This window comes from Poeciliopsis prolifica, unplaced genomic scaffold (assembly GCF_027474105.1).
Source record: "Poeciliopsis prolifica strain line A6 unplaced genomic scaffold, Auburn_PproV2 SCAFFOLD011, whole genome shotgun sequence".
In the NCBI taxonomy this organism is placed as follows: domain Eukaryota; kingdom Metazoa; phylum Chordata; class Actinopteri; order Cyprinodontiformes; family Poeciliidae; genus Poeciliopsis; species Poeciliopsis prolifica.
In genome coordinates, this window is record NW_026562386.1 from 4559634 (window position 1) to 4572743 (window position 13110).

The following is a 13110-nucleotide window of genomic DNA, read 5'->3' on the forward strand; positions in this document are numbered from 1 at the left end:
AAGAAGGATAAACATGAAACATTTTCTCTCTTGCTGCTGGACAAGAGGTGTATGACATCTGTGATGAAGGTGTGTGGAATAATTTTATTACATTATTCTCCATATACCTCGATGTCTGTGCTGTAATCTGTGCGCATTTTAATCCAAAGATATTGGATAGCCGAAGTGGTGGGATTTGTTTATTATTATTATGATTTATTATTTTTCTATTTTTATTGTATTTTTTTTCTTGCTTGTCACTTACAAGAGATGATTGGGGGAGGGGAGGGGGGGCATTATCAACGCTGTGTACAAACACCCCTGCGCTCCTGCTTTGCTGCGGATTGATGTTAATGGGATGCTCCCCTGGCTTGGCGTGTGATGTCTGCTGCGAATTGCCGAGGAGATATCACTCGGCCCGGCCCTTTGGGTTGTCTAAAGGTCGCGGCGGCCTCGCCGGCTTTTGTGCTAATAACTCCTGGGTGTATATGGTGGGGAGCGTCCAAATTGACACCATATGTTTTCCTATTAGTCGACTCGCAATAGAATACAAGGGCGCGTAATCAGCGCCAGCGGGCGAGATCGACTGCGGCCACTTGAGGGAATTGCCGCCATGATTAAGACTTAACCTCGGACGCACGGAGAGAGTTTGATTTTTATGCGACGTCCTTATCTGACGGTTTTATTGATCCGGAGGATTTATATGATAGGCATAAATCAGAGGTGATGGAGCGGCGGAGGAGACGCGGCGCAGCTTAATGTTGGAATGGGCCAATTTCATCGTAAGAAGTCTATTAATTCCACTTAATCCTGGAATTACCAAAAGAGCAAGAGGGATGATAATGGATTTACCATCAATCAGATCCACGCTGGGAGATTATTACACGTTGCGGCCAAAAGGGAGATGTTGCTCAGTTAAACAGGTTTGCATCCAGTCAAGTATGAAAGGGATATATGTATTTTTTTTCCTTCTCATAGCATAAATAAAGTCTGCACTCATAGTCGAGTGGATGTTGCACAGCGCAGAGTAAAGACACCCACCGACTGCACACAACAGGACTGCAGTGGCTATGAGCATTTGTTGTCAAATACAAACAAGGGGGAGGAAAAAAAAAACTGCATGTCACTTTTAATATGTTAAGAATCCAGGCGCGCCCTCGTTTGTGTGACCGCGCGTAGCCCCCGGCCACCTTAAAACGAAGTCTCCCTCGGAGGGTAAACGAGTAGCGTCCAATTTTGTCTGAGTGATATCCAAATGCAGACAGAAAGGGTCGTTTTATCATGCTACTATTTGTCGTGACGATGCGATTTTCAAAAGCGGAGCGGTGTCATAAAGTGACATGCCTGCCACAAGTGCTCCAACTGATCTTTTCAATTAGCCTCCCATGCATGATCCGAGGCGACTTCCGCCCATTTCCAGAAATTAAGCTCAAACTTGACGTGCAGCTAGCTTTATTTTAAAGACAAATGTCAGGCAGGCTCATCATATTTTCCCCCTCTTCTATATTTGGAGCTTATTTATTGCTAAGGAGCCTCTGCTCCCGGAGTCAATGCACCGGGCGGCAGCGCAGGGGAAGGGAGCGGAGAATCAGAGCGCAGCGCAGGCACTCCGGGGAGTCAGCTTTCCCATTTGGCTTCAGGTTTGCGGGTTTATTCTTTGCTTTACAGCAGTGCAATAAAATAAGTTTAAGGAAATGTATTTATTTATTTATTTATTTAAATAACCTATTGGTTTTTAAGACATTACAACAAACAACAACAACAACAAATATCATTTTGGAGTTTACATTTAAATGCTTGTCATATTTACGCGTCTTTTTGCAGCAAAGATTTCGGATTTATGGCCTCTCGTTTTAAAACCAAATGCTGCGTTTTAACTGAATTCAGCCATTCCGTCACTTTTATACAACATTGTGAGGGATGTCGATGGACATTTAGAAGCTTGCTGTTGGGTGAAGTGCTGGTCTTTGTGGCAGGATGGAGAAGTTTTGCCGGTTTGATGAAAGGTTGGCTGCATCTTCTGCAGGCAGCTGATCGTGCAAATATGATTCCTGTCACCCAATTAAGATGTTTCGGCTTGGTTTGTGTGACGCTGCTGTCCTGTTCTGCATGTGTCAGCCTCGGTTTGCTATCAGAGGAGAGCAGCTCTTGGAAGCACCTCTGGAGAGGAAAGGTTTTCTTTCGGTTTGACCGTGACGCTGCCTTTATGTTGCATCTTTACCTCGGTTCTCCTGAACGCTTTAAGTCACCCTGCTCACCATTACATGAAAATCACTGTGCTTTATCACACAGTCCTTTTTTTGTTGTTGTTTTGTTTTGCTTTTGTTTCTCCCCTCCTTGCTTCTGTTGCCACGCTGCGCTGTGATGTGATGACTCCGACGCTTTTGTCTCCATGTAGGTCACAGTGGCGTAAACCAGCTTGGTGGTGTGTTTGTTAATGGCAGACCGCTGCCGGATTCCACCAGGCAGAAAATAGTTGAACTTGCTCATAGTGGCGCTCGACCCTGCGACATCTCCAGGATACTGCAGGTGAGATTTTAGTTTTTCTTGTGTTGATGTATCTTTTTTATTTTTTATTTTGTTTTAAATTTTTTTTCATGATTATTTTAATTTTGTAAGTGAAAACAAATGTATCAAATCTTTATGGAGACTGCGTCCGCAGTCTGAAAATGATCTCTTGGAGCAGAATGGAAATGACGCAACTCCTAAAAGATCATTTCAAAACGCGGTTTTCTGTCCCTTTCAAGGCAATCAAATTCTATAATTTGCTCACTGCAAATGTAATTAGACCGCGAGCAGCGACGACAACAGCAACAACCACACAAAGAAAAGTACTCTGCCTGCTATTATATAGAAAAATGCCTAATGTACAATTGAAGGCATATTTTCTGTGTTTGTAGACCCATGATGAAGTCCAAGTGCTGGACAGTGAAAAGGTGAAAATTATTTGAGCCATCATAGACATTCCATTAATAGTCATAAATAATGTATGTGAATTGTGTCTTTTGTTCCCCGTCCAGGTGTCCAACGGCTGCGTGAGCAAGATCCTGGGCAGATATTATGAAACTGGCTCCATAAGACCGAGAGCGATAGGCGGCAGCAAGCCCCGTGTCGCCACTCCGGAGGTGGTTGCCAAAATCGCGCAGTACAAGCGGGAGTGTCCGTCGATCTTTGCCTGGGAGATCCGCGACCGGCTGCTGTCGGAGGGGATCTGCACCAACGACAACATACCCAGCGTAAGTGCATTGACTGGAAGTTGCGTGCATGATTTAATTTGCCACATGAAGTGACTTTTTTTCCCATGCAGTGGAGGAAAAAGAGATGGGGCATCCAACCATTCAGTCTTATTAAATACACCGCGTTTCAAAGTGGAGGGGCAGTACAGTATCACCCCCCCCCCCCCCAACCCCTCCTGTCACGCGCCAACCGAGCATGAACCATTTGTGCGCATTTGAAACACCCCAAATTTTAAGATTGTACATCTTTCACGCTCTAGTGTGGTGAAACACAGTGAACATCTTCATATTTTATTTATTTATTTATTTATTTTGCAGTTCCTCCTCTGACTCGGACTCAGTTTGATCATATGTAATTTGTCATTCAGGTGTCATCAATAAACAGAGTCCTCCGCAACCTGGCGAGTGAAAAGCAACAGATGGGCGCAGATGGCATGTATGACAAGCTGAGAATGCTCAACGGTCAGACAGGAACTTGGGGGACCCGGCCAGGCTGGTACCCCGGAACATCAGTGCCAGGGCAGCCCAACCAAGGTGAGCCTCATTATCGCGCAGCGGCGATAGAGACACCTTGACGCACGCGGCTTCCGCATCTCCATCTGATTATTGCAGTGATAAAGGCCGGGCTCTCCAGCTCTTATTGACGCGGTCAGTCGCTGATATATTTTATTTGCAGCTAAAATTTTGAAAGAGCTGCCGTGCCAGTCTGTCTGCAGGCAGGTGCTGTCGGCCTGCACCTTCCCCAACAAGTCCATCAATTAAGATTGTTTTATTAGAGGAAGCTGAAGGCCATACATGCAGCCTGAATGCCTCCACTGTCCCAGACATGGATGTGCGTGACAACGGCTTGTCCTTTCAGCCGAGGTGTCCATCCAACAGCCCTGAACTTCCTCCCCTTTTCCACTGATGAAGAGGCGGAGGCAGAGCCGCGGAGCGTTGTGCGCGGATATCAGTACAAAGGAATGTTTTCCTTCACACGCAATGATTGGTTATGGGAACGGCCCGCACTATGTGTAATTGCTCATTAGAGGGGGGCTTTGTGTCTCATTATGGCAACACGCGGGAGCGTGGAGATGGATGGTGGGGCTGCTGTGGAAACGTTCCACTTCAGAGGGCTTCGGTGCTGTTGGGCCTGCGCATTACAGGCCTAACTTTGTGCAGAAAAGATCAGACGTAACAAATTTTGTCTGTTAAAAAAAAAAAAAAAACGAATAAATTAAACAAGGAAGTATTATATTTTGTGTATGATTTACATCAACCACAAGGCGGAAATGCAAGTGTGCATTTGAGAATGTGCAGAGGAAATTAGAATTTATGGAATGACAGTTTCAATATGTGGAGTGGTCACCACGCAGTACAACAAATTATTAAACATTATTATTATTATTATTATTATTATTATTATTATTATTATTATTATTATTATTATTATTAAGTAGTATGAATAATAATTTTATTTATTATATTATTATATCATATTGAAAATGGCTGTATTTACCAAACGTATAAGTATGTATTATGTACTTATAAATTGCACATTATCATAGAATTACGAGCATTATATACCCAGCAATGTTACAATAATAATAATAATAATAATAATAATAATAATAATAATAATAATAATAATAATAATAATAATAATAATAATTAAAGTGCTATTGCTTTATTTTTATTGCTTTATTATTATAACATGACATATGGCAGTATCATAATTAACCTAAATAATAATAATAATAATAATAATAATAATAATAATAATAATAATAATAATAATAATAATTAAAGTGCTATTGCTTTATTTTTATTGCTTTATTATTATAACATGACATATGGCAGTATCATAATTAACCTAAATAATAATAATAATAATAATAATAATAATAATAATAATAATAATAATAATAATAATAATAATAATAATAATAATAATCTTTGTTGTTAATGTTAACGGTTTAAAGTGTTTGTCTCAGGGGATCTAAAATATGTTTTCCATCAGTCAAGCGGACTGAACACACAGAAAGGTTACATGGAGAGTGACAGGGGCCCCAAACAGAAGACAGCTCTATATCCCAAAGACTGACGAATAAAAACCTCGGTGCCGATCTCCCTCTTTCATCCCTTTCTCCTTCTCCTCCGCTGCCTATATGGCTCCAAATCCCGTCTATAGGATTTAGTCTCTCACTTTCTCTTTCAGTTTTAAGCGGTTTCTCAAGAGTGTTTTGATCCAGCCTCAGCAGCTGAAAGGTGCCGCAATTGGTTCGGTGTCTCCCTTCTTTTTTTTTATTCTTCTTCTGCTGCTGCTGCTTTTCCGCCTGACTGGTTGAGACACCGCGATGCTAAAGAATGAGTTTATTTCCCAGCGCTTTTTATAAAGAAAACAAAATCCCATCCGAGCGTCAGTGAGTCTGGCAGACGGATAATAGCCGCACATTCGCTCCTTTTTTTTGTGGATTATCCGGAGCGAAGAAACAAATAGCGCGGACACAAACTGTCGGTCTATAGATGAATACCTTGTCCATTATGCAGCAGGGGAAATTGTCAAGTAACATCAGATGTCCTCCTCTGACTCGCATATTGAAACATTTGCTATATATCTCGGCCCAAGTGAACACGTCGATAGTTGCTCGTAGATTATCTCAAATCTACCATCAAGTGGACACGTTTTATTTGACGTGGCTTGTGGCGCGTAGGGATGGACCCACACTTGTTCCAAAACGAAACCCAAAAAAAAAAAAAAAAAAAAAAGACGCTGGCCTTGACGCCAGGGATGCGCATCGCTGAGATATTACATAAACCTCCCTCCAATGGCTCACCCGCTGCTTAATTTCGCATTAACTTCTCGGTGTGATAATGATGTCCAACAACAAGACAGACATTAGTCGATAAGCCTCGCCCTGCATCTGAAGGGGGCCTTTTGGGCCCACCGCGGACAAGCAGGGGCAGTGAATAGATTGGCCCTATTTCGGGTTGTTCAGGGGGTTGCATGCTCTCTCCTCACTCATTTGTTTCCAATTGAAGACAGAAATCCTGACTGGCGTGTAGCTGGCCGGGGGACGTGATTAATGATGGTAGTGGATAAGGGTTAACACACTGGACTCAAAGCTCTGTTGACTAGGATCCTCGTACGCACAATGCCGGAGCACTATAGCCTGCGCGCCTCCACAGAGAGAGGATCCTTTTGTCACCCCCCTCCACCCCTGACACCACCATCCTCCTCCCATATATTACACCCACCGAGGGCTCGCTGGTCGTCCCTGGCTGTGTCCATAGTTTAATGGTTCCCCTTACTCCTGGAGGCATTGTATCATTCTGAAAAGCGTCTTCTCCTATTCAAAAGTTGGTGGTCACCTCAATGGCTCTACCAACGCCCATATGGGAGCGACCATTGAAGCGCTGCTCTGTCCTAGAAAACAGAGGGGACGGGTTGGGGAGGTGGGGGTGGGGTGGGGGGAAGAGAGGCGCAGAGTTTTGGGGTTTTAATACATTTCATAGGCTCTGAAAAGAGGCTCGCCACTTCTTGACACATTTCTCTTAACCTTTTGAGAACACACACCATTGTTGGGAGACGAGAAGTGCGCAGGGCCATCCTGTTTTTCCCACAATATTTTCTAAACACATTAAAAACAGTTTTTTTTTTGTTTTTGTTTTTTACACTAGCCTCTTTCACGCAGGCACTCGTCAGTAATCTGGCAACACTAGGAAGAAATTGCAATAATTCCTCCGATTTTGAATTAAATTAACCATGATGGAGAAAAAGGGGGAGGGGAGGGGCTTAATTAATGATGTAGCACAGCGCTCTGTACAATTAGCTGTAGGCTCATGCAACAAGATAATTAATTATTCAATTAGATTAAATGAATGTATATTTCCATTAACGATTTCCCCCCCTTCCCTGCTCTGCTCTCAGATGGCTGCCAACAGCAGGACGGCGCAGGAGAAAACACGAACTCCATCAGCTCGAACGGAGAAGACTCGGAGGAGACGCAGATGCGTCTGCAGCTCAAGAGGAAGCTGCAGAGGAACCGCACGTCTTTTACGCAGGAGCAAATCGAGGCGCTGGAAAAAGGTCCAGAAATCAGTCAATTATTTAGTCCATAGTCGTGTCAATGTTCCCGGTGACCATGTGAATTTATTCTGAGGTGAAAGAGAGAGAGAGAAAAATGACCCAAGCCGTTTTTATGAACCAACATCCACGCACCTTTGTAGTTATTGACTCGTGTTTCTTTGTTTGATTGATTTGTTCATTTGCAGAATTTGAGAGAACGCACTATCCAGATGTTTTCGCACGGGAAAGACTAGCGGCGAAAATCGACCTGCCCGAAGCAAGAATACAAGTACGGCTCACATCTTGTTTTTGTTTGCAGACCAGACTCTTTCTTTGGGGTTTCTGTTCTTTGGGAAGAAAAAAAAATTGTATATAGTAATTTATGTATTTACTTTTTTAAAAAAAATTTTATTATCAAAGGTATGGTTCTCAAACAGAAGAGCGAAGTGGAGGCGAGAGGAGAAGCTGCGGAACCAGCGTCGACAGGCCAATAACTCCTCCAGTCACATTCCCATCAGCAGCAGCTTCAGCACCAGCGTCTACCAAGCCATCCCTCAGCCCACCACACCGGGTAGGCCCACCACTCACAACCTCTTTCATTTTATAAATATTTTAATATTTGGAGTGTCCCTTTAAAAAAAAAAAAAAAAAAAAAAAAACTTATACCTGGTATTTTGGGCTGTGGTTAAAATTCGGGGATCACCTTACCACAATTTTTTTTTTTTCTGAAGATCCACTTTTTGAAACTGCTGCAAAAACAAGTCTGTCGGCCCTGAAGGAATCTATACAGGAAAGGCTAAATTTACATTTTTAAAGACATATGGTAGCTGTTTCACCATGCAAAATTGCACCATGAAGCTAGTTTTTGATTGAAAATAGACTATAAAAATAGGGGACAAGAAAAAATTTGCATACATGTCCAAACTGACTAACTATCTCTGTAAGCTAAAGTGAGATTGTAGTTTTCCAAAAAGTTCACGTAGAACTGACAAGATCACTCCAAAATGTTGGCTCTACTTCCAAAACACATACACACGTATCAAATAAATGTCAGAAACGTTTACAGTGACACATTCTATCATTTACTGGTACAAATCATGCAAGATCTGCCTGAAATATCACTAAACAGTAACCAAGTCATAGTCTGAGTGGGCTGATACAGTAAAGGGGGGTTGTACACTGGAAGAAAAGCTGTGCTTCTCTTTTAATGGATGACTGAGTAAAAGTTCACAGCTGACTGTCCGTGTAATTGCAGAATCAGGCAGGAGAGCACACCAGCAGAGCTTGAGCTCATGCTCAAAAGTCAGTCGCCTGAGAAGTATTGTACAGTATCTCTCTGGGCCCATCAGCATGTTGAATGAGACCATGAATGAGATGAGCTCTGTTGATCAAAGGACTCCTTGTGTGTATATGAGCACAGTTTCTGTTGTTTTTGACGTTTGTTTTCCCTCTCCATCTCCTTACAGTGTCTTTCACCTCAGGGTCAATGCTTGGCAGGCCTGACTCTGCACTAACAAACACCTACAGTGCGCTGCCCCCCATGCCCAGCTTCACCATGGCCAACAATCTACCTATGCAAGTAAGTGCATAGGGCCTTTCAGTTCCTGATGTAGGTTTACTGTCAGTCTGAAAACAAACACACCTGAAGTAAGTCCAAACAGACACCCTAAAAGTCTTCCTAAGAAAGAAAAAGAATAAAAAAAAAGACAAGAGCAAGAAATAATGGCTTTTATGACAGGGATATATAACAAACTGCAGCATAAAAGCTATTACAGACTGCTGAGCTGAAAATATGGTTGGCTAAGCTAATGAATAATTTTCTCCTCGTTTTATAGCCCAGCCAGACCTCCTCTTACTCCTGCATGCTGCCTACCAGTCCGCCTGTGAACGGGCGGAGCTACGACACATACACGCCCCCTCATATGCAGGCACATATGAACAGCCAATCAATGACCACTTCTGGTACCACCTCAACAGGTAGGCAGAAAGTTTACTGTTTACCAACAACATCTGTATGGGAGCTAATCGCAGCACTGTGAAATATCTGCCACCTCTCCTGTAATTAGGGGGTACTTCATAGTCATCTCTGATTCATGATCTGTCGCTGCAGCTTTACCTTCCCATCCCGTCTGTTTGAGAGACTTCCATCCTTTAAATGTCCCGGGGTCAATATCAAATCATTTTCTCTCCTGCAGCAGTGTGAGCCCTGTTCATTTCATTGCCACTCTAGGCCATCATGTCAGCCCCACGACTCCAGCACATAGTTTAGTTCCACCCCATTAGGGTGCTGTTTCAGAGGGCCATACATACCGGTTATAGTCATGAAGAGTTAATCATGCATAACCACATTTCCTCTGTGCTAAATTGCTAATTAATTTGATTCATTTGCTGTTGTACTCTCTCTGTTTAAATGCCATCGCTGTGGCCTCAATTTATCGAGCTTGCAAGCGTTTCAGAGAGCGGCCGTGTGCAGAGCATTGTGACTCACCGCAGCCCCCCCACCCCGCCCCAAAGCTTGTCCGCTCATTTTTACAAGCTTTTAAAGTACAACACTCTGTCCCGGTGTCACCTCTAACTGCACACAGTGCATCCACTCAGCTACATACGACCTTTAAAGATACTTCTCCTCTTTGCTGATGGATTTCTGAATGATGTTTTTTCATTTCTTTTTTTTTTTTCCCTTTGTGTTTGTCTTTGCAGGACTCATCTCTCCTGGAGTGTCTGTCCCTGTCCAAGTCCCAGGGAGCGAGCCTGACATGTCTCAGTACTGGTCAAGACTACAGTAGAGAGAAGAGCTACTTCACCCTGTAAGCACCCACTCCACCATCGCCCTCCGGCAGTGCTCCTCACAAATAAACGGCACAGGAAAGAAAGGGGGGAAAAATGGCACGAGAGGGTTGAGGAAGAGGCAACAGCCAGGAGAGGAAAGAACGAAAGGGACTCTGGGAGAGCCTTGGGACGTCTGGGTTTTGTTTCCCCCCGCTGGGACAGTGTGCTGTTGTGTAGCTCTAGGCACATTCAAACGAGGACTTGGAAGAGAGAGACCAACAGTGGAGAGAGACAGAAAAAAACATATGGACCTCTGTAAAGTGCCCGGTGTTACATTTTTATGGAACAAAAACTTATCCGTTCTTTTTCTATTTCCAACTTCAGTCATTGTTTCCCTTTTTTTCTCTGATGTGTTTGTAAATGGCCATTTGTATGTTAATATGAAAAAAAGAAAAAACAAGATCAAGTACTGATAGACGGACTGCTAGAAAACCATGTTGGTTTTTTCTTTCTTTCTTTTTTTTTTTTTTTTTGCTAAAGGAGAAGTTGAGAGAATCTGCCATGACTATCTTTTAATCTGCTTATATCGAGACTTTCTACCAGCCTTTTGCATGGTCTCTGGACGCATATCATTAAAGACGAAAAAAGCTGGAGGGAAGATTCTTACTGTGACAGGAAAAAAAAAAGAATAAGAAAAAACTATTTATTGGTCCTATTTGTTTGCGAATGGATATTCGGTGGAGGAAAACTCCAAGTCGATCCACCCACTGAGGCCGCGGCGGTCTCGGCCTCTGATGCAAGGCCCTGCATTTATTAGATTGGGAATCCTATCAACAGCTCCAAGCGTGCAAAAGACGGCACAGCTTGCAACACAAGTTGGACCTCCTGCTTCTGTGGTTGGATTGATTCTTTAGATTACCACCGAGAACATTACGCGTGGAAAACAGGTGCAGCAAGACCCCCCTTCCGCCCCCCTCCACGCCGCCCTTCCCCCCAAACACCTGTATTCTGTAAATGGTTGACTGCGTCTTCGATATAATCCAGTTTGTTAATGTCCAAATGTAAAGTACTTGTCTTCCCTTTTTTTCGGAAATCTTCCAGAAAGATTTCTCCAATAAAAGTCAATTTCAGTTTTACATTCCCAAGAATATTCTATAAATGTTCCATGCATCATGAAATACATTTCTTTAGGGTCAGGTACAATTTGTCTCTTAGGTATAGTTGTAATATAGTGTCCTATGGTCATAAAAAAAAAATGTGCAACTAGAAATATTTAATTCCTATAATTATGATTAAACATTGCTTGACAGAGTTTTAAACTTAAGTGTTTGGCAGTTGTTTACAAGTACATATCAGATCTAATCATTGTTGATTGTAAAACAGACCAAAGCCTTTGTATTTCATCTAGAACACAATGTTTCTTTCTTTTTTTTTTTTAAAGATATTAGTTTTGTGTTGCAAAATTTTGTAAGCACATTTTGTTCAACTACATTGGCTTCGAAGACTGCAGTCGAACAGTCCTTATTTATAATTAAAGACCATGGGATGGGTTTTATTTTTTTTTTGTTTTCTTTTCTAGCATCATCTGTCACCATGCTCTTTTTTGAGTTTTGCATTTTTGTTTCAGTGTGTACGTAGAACATGGACACATACCGGGGTTTAAGTCTGAGCTTTGCTTCTGAGATAAAACACGCTGTCTCTTAAATATTTCAATTTAATTTTATTTAAAATGGAGCTTTCTAAATGTATTTTGTGAAAACTATAAAACATTTTGTACAGTAAAAAAAAAAGTGTCTTAAAGAAAGCCTTTTTTTAAAAAGAAATTATTTTTGGCGTCCATTTTGAAGCATGAATCATTCCTGCATTTATAAATAATTCCTAGCGAGGCAGCTTGTTATACACACTGCAACATTTCAAACTCTCACCAAAGCAAAGGTGTCCAGAATAACAAACCTCTCCTGATGTATGGGGGCTGAGCAGAGTCGACACAGACCACACAACAAAACACCACCACACAATGAGAAAGGTCAAGCAATTCACCAACCCTGGCTCTTGTTTTAGTGGAGTTACGGTGGTATGGCAAAAATACAGAGAAGGAGGCAGAGGGGAGAGACAGACAGAGAGACAGAGAAAGAGAGAGAGGGGTGCGGGGGGAGGGGAAAAAAAAGTTGGGAAATAAAGCAGTCAGAGCCTAGAGCGAGGAATAGGAGCGATTGTGTGGCAGAGTGAGTTATTTTGCTTCACTTGCTGCCTCAGCAGGGGGGGTTATGTGTGTGTATGTGTGGAGAGTCCATCTCTATAAGGCAAAGATACTCAGGAGAGGAGCGAGGTCAGGTAACACACAGCAATCTGGAGCGCCAAATGTCCCACTAAAGCGATTCTTTGAATTTACACGTCTCGCCCAGTATTTAATAGTCCAATCAGAAGTTGGAGGATTGGAGGTTAATCAGATTTTCTAGATGATTCCCTCCTCTGCCCCACCCTCAGAATGCTATTTCTTTATTCATTAAATGCACTTTATCTCAAAAATGGAGGAGCGGTTTGTTCAAGGTGGAGAGAGTGAGAGAGAAGAAAAGGCAGAGCAGAATAGCAGGAACATTAATAATTACAGAGAAAGAAATGGAAAATGGATTCAAAATGCAAGGTCTGCAATTAGTGGAAATCTAAATAATACACATCTTTGGGATGAAATGGTTTAAATGTAATTCTCACTCATTGTGAAGTCAGTGAGTTTCTTTTTAAAAAAAAAAAAACTTCTTGGGCTCTTTGTGCTTTCAGATCCATTCTTTATTGAGGTGGGTTCATTTCGAGAGATCTTAATTTGAGTTCAAACCGCAGAGAACAGAAGGCGGCACTTAAATTCCCTGCGGTCTGTGGGAGCGAGCGCAACAGCCAGAGTATATGTAATAACGTGTTCTTGTTAAATATTACATAGGTTGAAGCAAAAACCTGGACCGATACATGTGGTGCATCAAAGCAAAGTTTTCAGAAAAACTTAGTTTGGTTTAGAAATGTTGGACTACACTTAGTCCTATTTTACCTGTTTGAAACTTTTGTTGCAGTTGCATTTCAAAAGGT

At 42.2% G+C, this 13110-nt stretch overlaps 1 protein-coding gene across 10 annotated transcripts in view; it reads left to right on the forward strand.

Moving 5' to 3' along the window:
• pax6b (paired box 6b) overlaps nt 1-11586 on the forward strand; it is a 21360-nt gene extending 9774 nt beyond the window's left edge. For 4 of the 10 annotated variants that reach the window (XM_055037056.1, XM_055037057.1, XM_055037051.1 and 1 more), the window contains 11 exons: nt 46-69; nt 2378-2508; nt 2880-2915; nt 3000-3215; nt 3584-3749; nt 7126-7284; nt 7470-7552; nt 7684-7834; nt 8730-8842; nt 9099-9240; nt 9964-11586. In XM_055037056.1, coding sequence (XP_054893031.1) covers nt 46-69; nt 2378-2508; nt 2880-2915; nt 3000-3215; nt 3584-3749; nt 7126-7284; nt 7470-7552; nt 7684-7834; nt 8730-8842; nt 9099-9240; nt 9964-10049 — 1307 coding nt within the window. In that variant the 3' untranslated portion in view covers nt 10050-11586. The remainder of the gene's footprint in view (nt 1-45; nt 70-2377; nt 2509-2879; nt 2916-2999; nt 3216-3583; nt 3750-7125; nt 7285-7469; nt 7553-7683; nt 7835-8729; nt 8843-9098; nt 9241-9963) is intronic. The other 6 variants (XM_055037059.1, XM_055037060.1, XM_055037053.1 and 3 more) reach the window with 4 other exon arrangements.
• Nucleotides 11587-13110: the final 1524 nt, after the last annotated feature.